The sequence below is a fragment of the Vespula pensylvanica genome, chromosome 22 (assembly GCF_014466175.1).
Source record: "Vespula pensylvanica isolate Volc-1 chromosome 22, ASM1446617v1, whole genome shotgun sequence".
Taxonomy (NCBI): Eukaryota; Metazoa; Arthropoda; class Insecta; order Hymenoptera; family Vespidae; genus Vespula; species Vespula pensylvanica.
The window spans coordinates 3,471,460-3,490,979 of record NC_057706.1 but is presented as its reverse complement, the minus strand read 5'-3'; the positions used below and the strand labels follow the sequence as shown (position 1 = coordinate 3,490,979).

Here is a 19,520-nt window from a genome sequence, read left to right as displayed (position 1 = left end):
GTATTATTCAAAGGATGATTGAATGGAACTTGTATTAACATATTAATATTAATAACGATAACGTTGGTTAATTCTAAAAATGAACATAGAATTAATTTTAAACTCCATCATTTGACGATTCGTTTTCATTTTTGTTAGAAACAAATCAATTTTCAAATATACATTTACTATGATTATCTTTCCCGAAAATCCATAGATCGTGCGTAATAAGTTGTTATAAATTGTTACCACGTCAAGTTCGTTGAAATATCGTAGGCACATACGAGATGCGTCAGCAACCTTTGACATCGATGATCTCATAACAATTACATATACCTACCGACTAACAATAGTATCTACATACCAATTAGTTAATTTTCGATGATAAGATGTTCTTATGATATTAATAACAAAGTATTATGATAACGGATACAACTTTGCTATATTTTCATGGCACACATATTGGCGCTTGTTTTTTCAAACTCTTTTATTATATGCTCTGGCTTTTCTAAATGATTTCATCTATGCGAAATTGTTTTTACAAACCAAGCAACTTGCAGCTCTTATCGTAGAGTGCGCTACGTTACATTTGAACTTGTTTATCTCCGTCGGTAAGATCCAAGTTTTACTCTCGTTGTTCTACTTTATCATGAAAGTTTGACAATGTAATACTCCACTCGATCGGTATATCGGTATATCGTTTTCTTTTCCAACAAAAACTAATGAAAGTTCAGGTTGTGAACAAGCTCAACAAATTTTCAAACATAATAAATAGAGGAGGATTGGATTTTACAAAGATTATTCTTACAGAATAATTTCATATATAGAAGACTTAATGATAAGATCGAAGTTCTTTGCGGAGGAACGCATATATAATAAAGAACGTCATGATATAGACGTATTTTGGAAATTATTGCAATATGCAACAAACGAACAAAGCACGGACTAAATGTTAACACGTATAAGAAGACGGATAAAAGGAATCCATTTGCATTTCAAATCTTCTTCTTTGTGAAAATTCAAAACACAAATTTGTAGGATGCGTTATTATATCGCCGCTCAAACGTTGCGTACTTGATAAAAAAAAAAAAATATATATATATATATATATCTACATCTACATTGCACTCTAATCATTAGTCGTTAAAGAAAATCGCTTTTTTCCATTTTTGTCGAAGAAAGCAATATCGAAACTTTACAAATCGATCTACGAAGAATTCATATCGATTGGTATCGTTAAATAGATTAAAACGAAATATATGGAAAAATAACATTTTTACAGATTAATAATATTAACATCTGAAGTGGATCGTAAGACCGTGCATGTAATTACCAATAAAAGATGGCACATTATATACGCTCAACATTATTTGTTGTCGAGGCTAGAAAATAAACATTTTTTTTTCTTTTTTTTTCTTTTTCTTTTTTTTTCATTTTTTCTTTTCGTCATTAAATTTTCCTTCGTTTTCTCATAAGAAGTTATCTTCCGATCTTCACAAACATCGACACAGTATGTTCATTTGCTTTATAAATATATTATAACTATTTTTCTATCAAATATCGCTATTCATTTACATTTAACAACGATGAATAACATTTTATGTAAACATTTGAATTTGATTATATTTCTGAATATTTTTTTCACTTTCTGTTTCTTTTTTAAATTTTTTAACTAGAAGGATCGAAACAATGATTTCTTTCGATGTCTATTCTCGCGTTGATATTTTTCACACTATGTATGATATTCTATAAAAATAGAATAAAACAAGTTATAAAATGAACGGAGAACATTAACAATAGTATGACAAAAAGTATAGAATGAATTTGGTTAAATTTAAATCATTTTACGTTTCACCGAGTTTAAATCGTCATAAACACTATTGATGATAGAAAAAAAAAAAAAAAAGGATAAAATCGATCCTATGAGACTTTACACAGAGCTATATAAACTATGTATCCTTTCTATCTCACAAACACAAATATTATCAAATATGCAACAATGATCGTCCATACGCAATCATTTTAATTAATTGCACTTGGAACAGAGTAGTTTATCACGATTATTCTCAATGACTAACAATAAGTATTACTTCTTCAGTACTGACTATAAAGAAGCACTGTGCCGTTCACATATATTCTCAAAAGTGCAACTAAAGCATTTTCGAGTTTTTTATCTATATATTTCGTTATATCTAAAAATGTCACGATATTTTAAGTATGTAATATTTAACAGTTGTAAAGAATCCATTAAAACTTCTACTAAATAAACCGTCGATAAATCACTCGTACATAATATTTTTTTGTTTGTCATTTTTCTTATCTCCGCAGTTTTTCATTTTTAACGACACACTTTTGCCTCGTGTAGAGATCAAAGAAAACCAATTTCGAGTAGCACAAGGCACGTAGTTACGTAGATTACGAAGGAGAGCTCCGTTAACGATTTGAAGCCCAAACATCCATTATGATCGTTAGTAGTGACTAATCCGGCTCCAAAACTTGACGAATCTTCTATCTTCTTGCAATAGAGGACAGAGGAAGAGAGGGAGGGGGAGAGAGAGAGAGAGAGAGAGAGAGAGAGAGAGAAGCTTAAAAGCTGCCGCATTCTCTTAGCACACGATTTCCTAGCGGCAGCGGTGGACGGAAATTGTTGATCACCTGCGAAGAGAAAGATAAAAGAATTAATTGAAATGAAATTATAGGTACACAAAAGTTTGACCGTACGAACGGAGATGCGATATTAATTTTTTACTCGCTAATAAAAAGAAAAAAGAGAAAAGAAAAGAAACAAAGAATTAAAAGATCTTACAGCCCCGTGATTCTCGTGACAAGGGCATTCCTCTCCCCGTGGGAATTTTCGCAAATTACGAAAGATGTTGAGTTGGTGATGAGACACCTCGATGTATTTCTTGAAGAGAATCCAAGTGACGCTCTCGTTGAATGGTGGAGTCGTCAACGATCCCAAGTATGTCCAATAACCGTTATCGTCTGAAGGTAAACGAAGGAAAAACGTGTTAAAAAATCGCAACTATTTCACTTTGAAGAAAATGCATCATCTTTAGAAAAAACAGTGCAACATGCAACAATTGCCATAGTGATTATATAGAGTTACAATCATTAACTCAAGAAACATAGAAGCATCGTTCACTCAGTGGATCTAAGAAAAGAGTGAGAATAATTATTCAATATGGAAAATTCGAATATTTATAGTTTCTAATTAGGTAGCGAGACATTATTGTTCTTCGTTGGAAAGTTCTTCCAACTACGTTATACCTTCTATATACTTCTCCTAATTAGACAATTTCGAGAAGAAATCGATTAATGGTAAGATAATAGAGACGAGGGTGAACCCATCATTTAGTTAATGTTTCTCTCACACGTATAGACATATGTCTCGCTTTGAATGGAAGGTCAAAATATGATTTTATTTTTAGTACCGTTCGCTTAATTCCATTTATTAATCGGAAAAGCAATGAGACGCCATTGATAAAATAAACGAAGCAATCCAATAAGGTAGCAACAAACAGGACAAAATGACGATTAAATACGAAAGTATCGACGAAGAAAATCTACTGCCGTATATACTCGAGTCAGTTGGACAATAGATAGCATTACGACGATGACAAACGAAATTATACAATTTAGTTAATGTATCTTGAAATAATATTATCCTCTTGGGTACATGGAAATTAGAAACTTACGGTCACGTCGACAACCATTCGTTTCTCGGGCGCGAGGATTCTATTAAATTTACTTCACGATGTATCGTGATAACATAATAGAGAGAATATTATCAATTAGACATCAAGGATATGAAAAAAGAAAAAAAAAGAAAAAGAAAGGAAATAAAAAGGAACAGAAATGATAATCAATAAAAGAATAATAAGTCAAGCGTGTATCGGGCAAAAATATTTTAAGGTAACAAGCGAGATAGTGATAATACACAAATGTTAAAGACGAGTGCAACAAATCTACATGCAAAATCGAGGAGCGACATTTATACGCCACGTACGAGTTATAAAAAGTACAAAAAAGAAAAAAAAAGCAGGAAAGACGAAAATAAGTTGAGAAAATTCCACTTCGAAGCTAAGGTTTCACAACAATCGATCGTGATACGCTTCGAACGTTCTCCTTGATTTTTTCCTTTTTCTTTCTCTCTCTCCCTCACACACACACACACTCTTTCTCACTTTTGAGCGATCAAAAATAAAAAGGAAAAGATGACGACGGAGACACGCTTGAGCGCGGAACTCACGATACGTAGCGACGTACATATGTAGTTCAAGGCATTATACGAACCTTGAAAATCCAATTTGTTCTCGTGACGTATGATTCGGTCGGCCCAACGCATGCACGGATTAGCGCATCTCTGCGTGCTGGCTCGTCCACCGCGCACTGCATGCGCGTTTACGGTGCATTAGTGCATTTTGTTAGTTGACAGTAGCTTGTTATTGCATTTCAGAGTGAGACTCGATTGGTACGTCTTTTTCGTTCGAAGAGACCGCGACCGTCAGCTACACTAAACTTTGTCCAACTACAAAACTAATTCTACGTCTAATCGCCGGTCGTCTAATCGTTTGCAAATTTATATCTACTTTTAATTTGCTAAACCAAAACAATAATTATTAGAGCGATACGAATATATCCAACTAATAATTTTAAGCTGATATTGTTTTCAACAATATGGATAGTTCTTATCGATCTAAACATTAAACTTGGATGGATTTTCGAGTAAACTCACCGGGAAGTAACTTGCTGGGGTCAATGAGTTCCGCTATTTCTACAACTTCGTCCTTGTGCGACACGTATGGCAATAAACGAGCGATCTTATCCATTTCCTCGTGGGTTTTACCAACCTAGAAAAAAAAAAGAATTAAAAATGCCTTTGAGAAAACTTCCTTTCGTGACATTTAATAATTAACTAAACGTACATGTTTCCTTGATCGAACTTGAACGGATCAACCCAATTGATTTTAGAGACGAACTCTTGTTTGTTAAGGCAATGATTTAAATGGCCGACTATACGACTCGGTTTGATCTATAAGTTATAAGAAAGTTCTCGTCGAGCAAGCAAACCGTTCGTAGCTCATAAACATAAGAGACACTCATAAAGTATTTCTACGTGGACGATTGGAAATCGATTTGTCGTGCACCGATGATTTTTCTATCCTGCGAATATACGATTTTCTCTTTGTGGAAATAATTCGATCGAAATGTTCCATAGATTTGTCCCATTCTTCCTTTATAGGAAAAATTATATTCCTTTAAAATTATACTCCTATCGATCGAGGATCAAATGTATTATGAGTGAATCGAACACAGACATTAGAAACATATGACATTCGATTGGATTGTGTTCGGTATCTTAATTTATTTATTCATTAGATTGCGATCGTATTGCGATCGTATTGCGATCTAATTATGCGACTTGCATGTGCATTCTGAATCGAAAGACATCGATTCAAGTGTCGCTCTTCTATACAAACCATATGTCACATTAATTGGCGATTATCTAACGATCGCGATCTTACGTATCACATATACGTACTTGGAATGTACCGTTAGAAATGTTCTTAATTGCGTATGAATAAATTGAACCGGGCACGACATTAACATAGCTATTGACGTGAAAGATTCCTAACGGATGGAAGATATGTCTATTGTCAAAATTACATTAAAAATTCAACGAGATCGTTTAGAAAAAAATGACGTCGTTGAAAGCTTCGCATGCCGTCGATAAAAATTTTCGCGCGAAACTTTGTCTTCGACGGGCGATTGCGCAACAGCACTTTTCAAATTGCATCGCGTTATAATAATACATATAAAGCATGTTAACTCGCGCGCGTGCGCACACGTAAATTCCATACACGGTTGATTGATGTCGAAGATGATAGCTTGGAATGCGTTTACATATTTGCAATTCGATAAATCTAAGACTTTGCTTGACCCTCTCGAAATATTATGCAACGAACATAGAAACGACGTGGACGCTGACTTTCATTATGCGATTGATAATAAACTGACGAGGTACGTTTCTGAGTATAGTTCCTGCTACCACGACATAGGCTAGCTCTTAGACACTGTATAAATCATCCTTTTCTCTCTGTCGCATATGAAATCGAAGTTGCGTGATGTAACCGTACGGATTTGATATAATCGTACGGAGAAAATTTCCTTAAAAATGATCATCCAACGTGCGAAAGAATCGATCCACTAGAAGAAATTAGTTTTAAAAAGTGAATGTACAGTAATTTTGAAACGAATTATATCGTGACTTTCCTATTGTTGATCTCTCGAGTTTCTCACGTATCTTTTTTATCCATCGACGAGCTTTTGTAACCAAAAAAAATGTAAAGGAAGTTCTTCTTGACAGAATAGCAATGGCCATCGTAAAAATCGATCTTTCCGGTAAGAGAGAGAGAGAGAGAGAGAGAGAGAGAGAGAGAGAGAGAGAGAGAGAGAGAGAGAGAGAGAGAGAGAGAGCGTCGAACGAAGGAAATGATCGATTTAAATTCCATCCGGTGGTCGCGCTATCACGTTAACGATATCCGTGCTCGCGTGGAAAAGAGAATTTCGCTGCAGTTTGGAAGAACGAAATAATGGTTCACGTCCTTCACCATATAAACGTTTACGTAATCGTCTATCAACCGATGCTGTTAACGTCGCCACTGTTACGGATTCTGCTTCTAGAGCTTGCAGCTTATGTAAAAGCTTTGACATAAGCGTGTGTATACCCGCAAAAGAGTGCATCCATAGAAAAAAAGGGTGTGAGAGACAATTCCGAAAAGGAGGGTAAATAATCGCTATATAATAAAAGGGGCTTCGAGAGGTTTGCATCGACCTCTGAGGAATACTACACGAAGTAATAGAAAGAGAGAGAGAGAGAGAGAGAGAGAGAAGGAACTGACCTTGAGAAAAACACCCAACACCGCGAGACCATCCGACGCTTTCGCAGCTTCCGCGAATGTCTTGTATTTGCTTGTGTTCCAATGAACCAAGTGAAGCTGAAAAAAAAAAGTAGGAAAAGTGAGTGCATCAACTTGTCTATCTCTGTATTTATTTTTGTTGCGTAACGCGTAATTCAAGAAAACTATCGAACATGTTAATTGGTTAATATGAATCACGGAGCGTGTAAACGAATGGTCGTCGATTATAAGGACAAGCTTTTTATGTATCTTCTGTCAAAGAGAAGTCAATTTTTGTTTGTCGTTTCTTCAAACGATTAACGACCGCCTGAAAGTTATCTTTCCTTTTGACCATCGGATTTACGTTTAGCAACACGTATACGTAGATATATTTACGTTTCAACGAAAGATGGAATATTTTTTCGCGGTTGATAATTGATCTTCGTATTGGACTGCTGATGTAATTATATCCTCGAGAAGCAACGAATGAGTAAACAATGTAGATCTTGTCGTTCTAAAGTAAACGTGTTTGAAACACTTCTAGTTAAATTAGATTTAACAGACTTTTGTTAATCGTCAGTAAATTGACTCATCGATATTCAATTATCTTAAATTAATCATGGTAAGTAGATAATATGTCGTCTAAATTTTTCATCGGCGAGGCGCGTAGTAAAAATGAAAGGACGAATGAAAAAAGGAGAGTCTTTAAAACACTTTGACCGACTTTTGACATCGAAGGGAACGCTCGAAAGATCTTACTACATAAGTAAATAGAATCGACAGGTAACGGTATCCTCGTAAATAGGAAGATATATATATATATATATAGTACGACTCGTATGCAGAATAAACCGATGGTCTTTTTAACGATACCTACCATTCAACAGTTTACTCTCATCGCTAAACAATACGCAGGTGTACGATCGAATCGTTGCACAATTCAGATGCGATTTGCGTGCAGTCGAGCGATTGCGACTCGCGTTTTGCGTTCCGGACGATGACGATAAACGTGAAACGATTCGACTCGAAGCCGTTTCTATCTATAGACAGAACCGCGCCGTTACGATCACCTAGGATAATATATACCTAAAGTATCGATAGATCAATCGTTATAAGGTACGATACGATAATGATAAATCGTTTAGAAAATACGCAAAACTAGCTTTCGCGATAGCCGAATTAGGAAAGAAACAAAAAAAAAAATGAAAAAAAATTATTTAACCGATTCTATTAACGTGTTCTCATTCTCGACTATGACAGATTTTTTATTTCCATGTGTACGTCCGTAACTATTTGTAGCTAGATATAATATAGCGGAGTTTCTCCGTCCGTCGGTCGTCGGGTATTCGTAGAGACGAATAAAAATACATAGAATTCACTTATCTTTCGAGAAAAAGCCTAGGGCTGTAGGTAACTCGTGAATTCGAACGAGTGGCCGCGACGTGATTCATGTTCCACGTGAAATGAATTAACAACGCTATACACGAGAGACTCAAAGTCGATCGTCAGATCGAAACAACACGACGACGAGGAACGTAACTTGCTCGTAAAATCTTTTATTTTGCGATCTCTTATATTTTTATTTTTATCTTTTACTTGTAGAGAGAATTTCGTCAGGAATCACGTAACGGGGCTTATGATTAGTTTCAAAGAGTTCTCAATATTAACTTAACGTAGCATAAGGTTGTTTGTACTTTCAAGATTATTAATTAATAGAATGTTGAATTTAAATATAAACGATGATATTTTCAAAAGATTGCTATAAATCCTATTATACTCGTGTTATACTCAATATAAACTTTCAATCGATTTTGGATAAGCTCTTTTAAATGGAACATTTGAGAATTCTTAGAGATTAAGAAAAGAATGAATAATTTTAAAAAGATACCTCGCCAGCAAAAGCTTGACCATCAACGGTATGCTCGGAACCTCTCGAGTCGCTACATCCCCAATGGCAATGATATTGTTCGAGCTTATAAATATCGTCCATGAGAGGTCCACCGCTCAAAACTGCAATTAAAATTGGATCTTTATGACAACTGCTAGATGAAAGAAGAAAAAAAAACGACAATTGGTTCGCTCAGACTAACTAGAGTATTCGCGAGATACCTCGATCGTTCCTGTGACGTCTCTATTACAGGATGCGCCTGATTAGACCAACCATACTTGTGCTGGCCCCATGTAGGGGCAGTGATAAGAGGGCTGTGCTTATTTATATCGACTGAAGTTTCTTGCGAGAAACAACATATTTGAAAGAGTCGTATGAAAAATGTTCTTTCGACTTTTGAAGTCTTTCTTTTTCTTTCTTCTTTCTTTCTTTTTTCTTTTTGTTAATAAAATCAGACGGATTTGGACTATCTAACTATCCGCGAAACGAATTAAAGAGAGAACTAATATTATTTGAAATTAGAAAAATATCTACAAAGGTTAGCAACGTAATTATGCTGATTTTTATGTTCGAAAATTTGAAATGAAATATCTAAAGTAAATATGTAAAATAATGAATCATGTAAAAAGTTGAGTAATTATTTTACGCGTGCGGTTACAACTGTACCATAAAGTAAATAGTAGGTAAGTAAGTAAATATCGACGAAGAAAGTTGTTCAAGAATCAATCGCTACGCAGCCGTATCGTTGTCCTCATTTCGACACGCTCGAGGGGAAATTTTCGAACGTAAGAGCCTCCGTACAACGATTGCCCGTTCGCCACGAAGCTATTAAGGAATCATTGGCGTCTTTAAAATCGACGTTTTTTGTTTTTTTTCTCGAAAAACTAACACTCGAACGACGAACACTTATCTCGTCCTACGATAATGTTAAAATAAACTCACTTTTGACGCGCGAGATTACATGGATACAAACAGGCGGATATTGGCTTATGATGAACGTCGCGTCGCGTGAAGAGATGAAAAGCATACGTGACGATAGTTGAACGTTAATTAAAGAAGAAGAAAAAAATGCAAAAGATATGAAAAGTTGATGAATAAACGCATTAAACAAACTGATGATTTACTCTCCTTTGTATTTATTCTTTTGTAGATATTTATCCATGTGGAAAAAGAAAAGATAAAAACAATACGAAGAAAGAAAAAAGAAGAATATTTGTTTCGTTGATTTTTTACAAATTTTTAAATGGAGAGTAAAGTTTTGTTTCTATAGCTCGCAAAACTGTGAAATAGAACGATATCACGAAAGAACGTGCTTAATTAGTCATACGGAGTGGAAATTAAAGTGGAAAAGAAAAAAAAGAAAAGAGAAAAAAGAGTAGCATGGTCGCGGTCTTGGCGTGAAAAATATTAACATATCCTAGAACGATTGGTCACGGGGTTAGGGAACTCCATGTTAGAGACGAGGACTTGGTTGCATCCAAGTAAGTACTATGGTGTACCAACACTTTGGTATTGGCCGCTCCAAGTGACCACAAAGTGTTACAACGAGACACCCTACTTGGCGTTTCCTCCTCCCTTTCCATTCTCCCCTTTTTCTTTTTAGGTCTCGCGATGCAAACGCCAGAAGGCGATTGCAATCGACAACATTGAATTGCAGATCGACGAGAATGCAAATTTGGATGACGGCGGTGCTCGTGAGATTTGCGATCGTCGTACAAATCGCAATTTAAATATATAGATAACTTTCAATGATACTAGAGTAAGTTTCGGCGTAACTTTTAGAAAAATGTCCCAATAATCGTAATTCGCAGGTGGCGAATTCGACAGAGAGATTCAAAAGGATAACTTACGAGTCCCATCGCCATCGGTATCGATTCTCCAACAATATCCTGGATTGACCAACTTCCGGGAGGCAGTGGCAGGATATTTCCAACGAAGAGGTTTGCTACTTAGAGCCTCGTGGTCGGATTCTACTCGGTCGGTTTCGATATTCACCGGACTTTGCCTCGAACCCGCCGCCATTGGGAATTTCTCCACCCACGTGCTGGGGCCTGTGAAGAAAAAAATAAAAATAAAAGAAAATTTTACTACGTGTTATTAAAGCATTTTTAATCGTATCAATTAGCGTAATTTACGAAGAATCAAAAATTATATATCTAATCTAATCTCTCTAATCTTATCAGCAACCGCGTTGCAAGACGTTGTTTTTCTTATCGTGAAGAGAAAGGAGAAAAGGAAAAACGGATATCTGCGTCTTGAAATATCGATGCAATTGTTGAGTAGATAGACGGGATATTACGATTAACGAATTTGTCGGAGTAAAAAGCCCATCGACCTTGGAATCGAACCTGTCCAACGCGACGTGTCAAATTACAAATAGATTTTAACAGTATAGAAAACGGTTGGAAAGTCTCATTGTCAGTCGAGATATTGATGGTCGAGACAGCGACCTCGATTGATATCACGAAAAGCATCACACCAATTCCCACTATTAGATTGTCCCTAACAGCGGGACAATAAGATAACGACTTTTTACCACTTCCTGTCTCGATCGTGGCAGCAATTATGAAATGGCCATTTCCTTTCTTTTCTTTTCTGTCTCGATCAAACGCGTTATCTTTCCTCCTTTCTAAAATCTACTCCCAAAAGTCTTTATCTCGTTTAACTGCAAAAGACGTTCGTAAAGAAGGAAAGTTATGTTCCTAATGTATTCGGGAGAGCTGGTCGATAAATTCGAGACGAAGAATCGTGCGGTCAATGTGCCCGGCACTCGTGATTCGCGTAGAATAAAGTCACATGCTACGTGTTCAAACTCGACGAAATTGTTATCGGTTACGTGTGTCACGTGCAGCTGATTCCCATTAATTTCTTCTTATCAACGCTCGTGATTCATGCCGTTCTCGAGGTCTACGTCTGTTCACTCTCTCAAAGAGTAAACTTTTCAACTCTTTAACGGACATTCTCGAAAAGTTTGCTTAGGAAAGAAAAGGAAAATGGAATTTTTGCAAGACGATTCGATTTCAAAGCCTCCCGCTCTGCAAGGTCGCTGGTAAATCTTTGTGTTCAAGGTCATCATGCTCGGCTCTGACACAGTAATCGATGATGAAATCATAGTCACGTGCGGACAGTCGCGCGTCATTAATTCGCTAATCGGTGAGCCTACTACATACATTACATCGCGTTCCTCGCCATGTTCACAGTTCGCCACATTACACTTCGCGTGAAATTTGATCGGATCCGTTCTAAGCTCGCGAGTAAGGATTTATAGAATCGTTGTTGACTCTTATTATCGTCATATTTTCATGCCGATTAGCGTCGGAAATATAATGTAATATTATGCAAAGTTTTTCGATGCAAGTACAAGGACGTTAAGTCCGTATCTCGTTTAAAATAGAAAAGGTTATCGGAAAGATTGTTATGCATTTTTGACGTTTATCAATTATTATTGCGGATCATTTTCAACTACGCATAATAGTTAAAGTTTCCTATTTATAAATGTTATATCCGTAAAAATGTATATGTACGTAAAGCGTTTACGTACTCGAGTATCCAACTATTTTAGCTTGCGTTCGTCGTACGTTAGATTTTGTTACTTTAACGTAAATGTCGCCAGTCCTATACGAGCTTACAAGGATTCGAAGCCGAAGCATGTTGTAACGGTAATCCCGAAGGGAGAGTAAAAAGAAGACGGAAGCCTCGTACGGACGAAGGCTCCCATTTCGTTGGGTCGTGATAATCGAAAACGGTGAGGAACGATGAGAAACCGGTTCGTTCTTCGGTGGTTGTTCTAGTCCTTAGCTTTCTCGAGAACGGAGAGTAAACTCTAGAGGAAGAAAGATATAAAGCAACCGTACGCTCTCTCCTGATAAATACATATAAGCGCATTGGCATTGAAGATCATGACAGCGACCTTGACGAGTGCAGTTTCGTTGAACGACGTTCCGCGAGCGAATTATCGTCACTAAATCTTACTATTCATATCGTATTCATGTCATATCAGAAAGATAATATTGTTAGAGAAAACGGTATTTCATTATGTAGGTAGTATCAATTTTCTCGTATACTATCCGACGCGTACTATCGTAATCGAGATGATGTTCGAGTCACAAGATTTTTCGATCGCATCTCTCGTTATCGTTTCACTAAAATCAAGATCTTAAATATTTATAGTGGCTTATAAGTGAAACAGACAGAATGGAGAAAGATTTGTAAATATGTAATATAACGAGCATTAAGTATACGCGATCGTAGCTTTACTAAAACGATAACAAATCGTAATGAAATAATAGATTGTGACATGAGATACGTACGAGTTGGTACTTTTGCCTTGATAAAACGTAAATCTAAGGACGATCTCGTGATCGCGATCGAGGTAAGTACGTTCAACCTTGCTGGCAATGAATCAGCTGGTTACGAGGAAATCAAATGCGACTAGGTTGTGATTGATCGCGATCGATGTGATTTCACCTTTCGGAAAATAATTTCTTTCCTTTTCTTTTTTTTTCTTTATTGCGACAACCCTATATCCGACACGATCGGGGAACGTTCCACGCGATAAGAATACATTTTTTAATTAATATATTTGTCTGAAAGTTTATAATTTCGAAATTATTTACGATCCCGTATTGCGTCTCAACGAGATATTCAAGATTAAATTATTAAATAATACCTATTGTGGTACGTGATTAAACGATAATTGAAATGATTCAAAATACGCGCATGGAAAGCATCCGATTGCGAAAGCAAAAGGCGCGCTCTTTAAAACGCGTGAGCGATCCCGCGACAAATAAATGTGAATAAGAGCCATTCCTTTTATGTAAAGACAGGGAAAGCGCGGGCGTGGAACTCATCTACCAGGTCTCGTCCGCGTCGTTTCTCGATCATTTCTATTCTACGCACCTATCCTCTCTCTCTCTCTCTCTCTCTCTCTCTCTCTCTCTCTGTCTCTCTGTCTCTCTCCTACTCACGCGTTAAACTTTAATGTTACCCATAGGTACGTATATTACATACGTCGAGTCATGGACGATCGCGATTAACACGAGCCGAACTTCATTATTCCAAGGACGTGCTAGAGGATCACTTTTAACGAGCTAATCAAAGTTAACCATCGACTCGTTTCGCTTTATACCGTCCTTTTTGTTTTACGCCGTGCCTTTGTCTTTCCGCGCTCATTAAAAAGCGTGAAGCTTTAGCTTCTTCGAAGAATAGATAAGCAACGAGGAGTTAATCGTCGAGAGAAAAAGAAAAAATATTGCTAATACTTTTCAGTGCTTTATCAGATATAATGAATTATTTAGTGAAATTCAAAGAAATCAAAGTAATACAAAGTAAGAACGAAGTAATTAATTAAAAGTCAGTAATTAAAGCCAGTAAGTCCTTGAAATCTAATAGAATAACCGTTTTTTACGTTCGACTTTGTAATATATAATAAACGCATAAGCATCAGATATTCGTTCTTTTATCCTTCTTATCGTTATCTTCTTGGTAGAATTACAAGTGACTAAAAACGGGAGAACGTTTCGCGGAGATGAGAAAGAGAACGGATCTTATTTTGTTACAACGCGAACGTATCCTTTTTCCATGTTTCGCTAAGCGACGCGAAACAATAACGTTAGTTGACTCTCAGCGCATCGACGCAAATATCCAATTTTAGCCGAGATTTCAATTCGAGATCGTAACTTTTCATTGTTCCATCCAGAATGACGCATATGTAAGAAAGATCGTTTAACGCAAGTCGATCGTTGGTTGGATCGAAAATCGTCGAATGAAAATAAAAAATTAAGCGATATAATACGGCAAGTATGATACGCTGATAAAAATATTTTAATTAAACAACCTTCCACGATGCGTCGTTTTTCATCGACTTGAAAATAAGCCGAGCTTGTCCTGTTATAAATGGGTTAACTCGTTAAGCGAATACGCTCGGGGCTCGCTCTTGAAATTAATTTCAATTATTAAGCCGATAACAAAGTTGTTTTTCGTATGTAAGTAAGTACGTATTCGAATCGACCGACTCGGTTACTTAACGAAACGACTCGTTCCTATCTTCCATTATTAATACTCGAGTGATTACTTGAATAGAATTAGAATTCCCGCCTAATTTATGTCTAATTCGTTTCTTAATTGGCTCTTTTGTTTGTTTTACGATCCTGATTACGGAAACTATGAAAATTTACAGATGCTCGTACCGCAACGTATACTCTTATAGTAAAAATACGTAGGTATAGAGTACAACAGGTAGAAGAGGAAAGCGTAAAAGTGTGAGGAGGAAAGTTTATTTCGTTGAATCAACTCGCAGTTTTCCTTACTTCGAAAGATTTCTTTGAACGTTTCGAAAGACCTCTTACGAACCCATTTGAAAAAGTAATTACGTGTGTCAATTCGATAAACGTCTCGACGTGCACCGGACGATGATCCAACCGATAGGAGGATAAACGTTCGACGAAAAGGGTCAACAGGTTGTTGGCTATCCGACAATGGCACTCCAAGCACGATCATTAGCGCGCTCCGAATAATGTCATTAACTTGGAGCGTCCAAGAATTTCACGTGTCTCGTGTAATCAACGCGGGATGACATTACGAACGATGCAAGATCACTGTTTTCTTTTCGAGAGGAAAATTATCGGTTGAGCGAATTACACGTTACCGAGCAACGCTGCAATAATTTCGTGAATATAAAGTGAATTATTCGAGCCATGTTCGATAACGAAGACCCGGCGTCTGAAAGGCTTGGATCAGAGAGGCTAAAAAAGTGCTGTCTGGCGTCTATCTTTAGCCGAGTTATAGAAAAAAGATGAAGAAAAAAAAAAAAACAGGAGAAAGAAAGAAAAAAGAAAGAAGGAAGGAAAGAAGGAGAAAAAAGGAACCATGCACAGAATCTTCATTCCCTTCGACAATTGCCAGATATACACACGTACGTACATTATATTTCTTGTCTTTCAAAGAAACAAAATATTTTCTAGGTAAACTGGTTCCCAACCGGTTTTTGTCTATACTCTCATTCGAAGGTTCAAGACGTTAACATAAACTCGATGGAAAATGTGCAAATCTGAAAGGTACATCGCAACTTGGCAGTTATTATTATTACTCAAATCGATACGTGTATAGATCCGTCCTGTTAACACTGCTACGAATCTCTCTTCGGCGATTTCGAGTTTCATATACTGCGAGGAAAGCCGACTTGGATCGTTTTTTCTTTTTTCGTTCCCATTTACGTTTGATCGAGAAGAGTATGATATTAGAATAGTAATTAATAAGTCGTTAAATTTCTCTCTTCTCTCTCTGTCCGTCTCTCTATCTTTTCCTTTCAAAGACAAAACTTCCTTCCGTCCATTGAATAGTTAATTTGTATTCAACTCGACGAACGCCATAAGCCACGCCGTGCAAATAAAACGAAGATCGTTAGGTTGCGACACAAAGAAAGAAAGAAAGAAAGAAAGAAAGAAAGAAAAAGAATAAGAAAAATATATGTAATTAAAGGAAATCCTTTTCCTTTAATTACATGCAGCCAACGGCACGAAGAACCTTCTTTAACGAGTCGCAAGTACCCTCGCGATGGAAAGTAAGATTTAGAAAAAGCATACCTTAATCACTGGTAGTTAGAGCTTGGGTTGCACGTGACATCGCGTTGCCGATGAGATTATCGCATACCATTGGCTAGAAGAAGCGACTTTCTAAAGTTTCGTCGCACATAGATGCACGCGGCCGTACGACGAGTCACTACTAGTGACCCTAGTATTTGTAGACAAGTGCGCATATGATATACGCAGTGTCAGGTATCTACGTTTCGGTTTAACAGAACGACGAGAGCTTTCGAACGAAATCAGTTTGATCGAAGATCTCTAGTTTTGTTAACGCGACGGAATGAAGCTAATCGTACGGGCTATACCAACTAAGACGCATGTACTTGCATAGATCCATATAGACATAGAATCATAGGGAGTTCGCCGTACTTTCAATCGCGGTCGTTTCAAAGATAGCTTTGGCCTGACAAATTGGCCCGAGATTGAGGGTGTTCAAGAGAGGAGTAAAAGGAAAGAGAGAAGGAGAAAGAGAAGAGAGTGATTTCGGGGCCATGGAGAAAGGGGGGCAAACAAGAGCGAACGACTATGATCTATAGATGACGAGGAGAAGCGAAACTGGGTCTGCGACCTGCTGTCCTCGCGTTTGCGACCGCATGCGATAACCGCGCGTATACCAAGGATCGAGCGCGTGCCTACACACTTTAACAGGGACAGGTGCATCGGCCTGAAAGCACGAAGGGAAAACTATTGATTTTCATTTTACCTTACCTACCTACCGAGCACACCACTGCCGAGAAGGAGATTACCCCCTTTCCTCACGTAGGGAGAGCCTACGTGAGAGACCTCCTTCCGCGAAAGCTGCAAAAGTTTTCTTCGTTTGGCACGGCCAGTACGGCCTGCATTTCGTACGGGAGACGATGCCCTTAGGTATCGGCCATTGTTGAACCATTTAAATGTAGAGCCTAACGTCCTGAATGTCGTAAAATGTCAATTTTCTTTTCCAATTTTACGATTCGAGGAGAAATTTGAGAGAAGAACCACATTTTCGTCACTCTTTTCTTGGTCCATACAATTTGTCGACACAGGTACTGGCCCGATTCGACGTTATTGCCATTGGCTTTATCGCGAACTAAAGATCTTCTGTTCGCGACGCAAGCTCCAAGATCGTAATGCGCGTAGAATGATGCTGCGCGCTCGATCTGGAAACGCGGTACCATCGTAAAGGAGAGAAAACTTTCGAGTAAACGGGGAAAAATTGCAAAACGGAGGAGAAAGAAAAACGAGCGTGTGTGCGAGGAAAGGCACAAATGCTCGTGTCGCCTCAACGGATCATGCGTGTAATCGATAACTTAATTATATACGAGTTCACATTCGTGCGAGTCGCAAAACGACGAGTAAGCAACGAGCACGAGACGTGCGCATACACGTAGATATCTAAGTTTAAGTATCTATACGTACGATGGAATGTATTACGCGTCTTTGCGCTGCTACAGCAGCAACAGATGCTCCGCGCCATAATAGAGAAATAGAGTGGGTAGGCTCTCTAACAAATAAGAAACAATAAATCGCCGGAGAATTTTGTGAAAGTTCCACCCATTTTCACCCGTCCGCTTTTCAAGCGGAGAACCGTTCGAGGAAAGGAAATGTTTCAAAACAAAGTAAATAAATAAATAGGAAATAGGAAATACACCGTAAATATAACCTATGGAAAACTAGGAAGACTTATCATAAAAGGATTAAACAAAATAAAACTCACCGTTTCGGATCGAATAGTCCCACTCGTTCTTGGAACCCATCGCGGACGACAGGGACGGTATCGGATGTATCGGAAATTAAGATCCGCGTAGTTGAGATCCGAGTACAACTTGCTCCCGCTCGTTTTGTCGATTTACACTGTTCTTTTGCTAGATCGAACGCGCCACCTTCGCCTGCTCTCGCAATTTCCCAAGAAAATATCGCGTCTGGGTTGCGAATTTGAAAAGTGTTTAAGGACGAACGAGACTGATTCTACGAGAGGGCTCTACGACTAGAAAAGATATGCGAACGCGAAAACAATGAAAAATAATGAAGAGGATCGACGATTCTTTCTTGTCAACTTCGAGCAGGAGAAAAGACGGAGGAATCTTCTCGCTTCGCGATCGAATCGAAAGACCGGCGTGATACTTCGAGCGCGTTCGGTTCCTCTTCGTGCGCTTTCGTCCTGCTCACCAGAGTAACTTTTATTCTCCCTCTCTCTGTTCCGTCTCTGTCTGTCTCTGCTTCTGCCTCTGCCTCTTTGGGATGCCTTTCGATTCGTACCGACTCGCGACCGTGTCCACCGCTCGCACGAGAATTTCCACGAATGTAACGCCGGCCGGCGCGTCCCTATGGTTTATATCGCGCGCGGTCACGTGACCGACGCTAACTTCTCGGCGCATGCGCGACAAACCCTGTACACGTGCGACTTTACCCCCACTCTATTGGGACCAGTCCGCGCGCGGACGTACAACGTTTAAGATCGTCTTTCTTCGTCGTTCCTAAACATTTTTTACTAGTCATCGTCGAAGAAATTTTAATTTGAATATGAATTAATAGAATATGAATCGTGCGTATGATATCTAAGGAGTTACTAAATATCACGTTTAAAAAAACGTGAGAATTGTATCTTTAAACGTTGACACAAAGGTGTAAAGAGCATAGAAAATACGGCTCGACTCGACTCGTCTCATCTCGTAACACAGTGCGATAATTTACAACAACAAATTTCACGGTCTCGGTGCAAACATAGAGAACAGATGGTCTTGGTACAGATGTTGCTTTCTGTTCGAACAAAAGAACGGCCAAAAGGGAACACTTTGAGGAAGTAATTCATTCAAGGAAGCACGCATCTTTCTTTTTATTAAACGGCGGGTAACATTTGTCACGATAACGTTATGTCATAGAACGTGCTTCGTAAACGTCATCGTTCTGCCTCCATTATACCAATAAAGTGAATCGGTCGCGTTTACGACTGTACCAATAAAAATTAATGAATTCTAGTAATTTCTATCGGAAAGCATCCGCAAATCTCCAGTTCTTTCGACTTTATTGAAATTTATCGTTAAAAGAAATATGAGATTTAAAGAAAAACTTGATTACCTTCTCTCGAACGTCCTCGGTTTTATCGATGAAAATTTACTTACCTGTGTCGGCTATATAATTAAAATAATCAAGTCATCCATCATAAATATAGTAGCAGACTTTGTGCAA

General features: G+C 37.8%; 1 protein-coding gene across 2 annotated transcripts; it reads right to left on the bottom strand.

Annotated features, from left to right (window-relative positions):
- Positions 1 to 396: 396 nt before the first annotated feature.
- Positions 397 to 18,635, bottom strand: LOC122636486 (carbonic anhydrase 2). 2 transcript variants are annotated; one of them, XM_043827738.1, is made up of 8 exons: positions 18,049 to 18,635; positions 10,620 to 10,820; positions 8,770 to 8,891; positions 6,885 to 6,980; positions 4,718 to 4,832; positions 4,276 to 4,371; positions 2,786 to 2,964; positions 397 to 2,634 (listed from the first exon to the last, which is right to left on the bottom strand). In XM_043827738.1, the coding sequence occupies exons 1-8, from the start codon at positions 18,086 to 18,088 to the stop codon at positions 2,566 to 2,568; spliced, it is 918 nt and encodes a 305-aa protein (XP_043683673.1). In that variant the 5' UTR covers positions 18,089 to 18,635; the 3' UTR covers positions 397 to 2,565. The 2 variants fall into 2 exon arrangements, with proteins under 2 accessions (XP_043683673.1, XP_043683674.1); XM_043827739.1 differs by lacking the exon at positions 4,276 to 4,371 and having other exon boundaries at positions 18,049 to 18,625.
- Between the last annotated feature and the right edge of the window lie 885 nt (positions 18,636 to 19,520).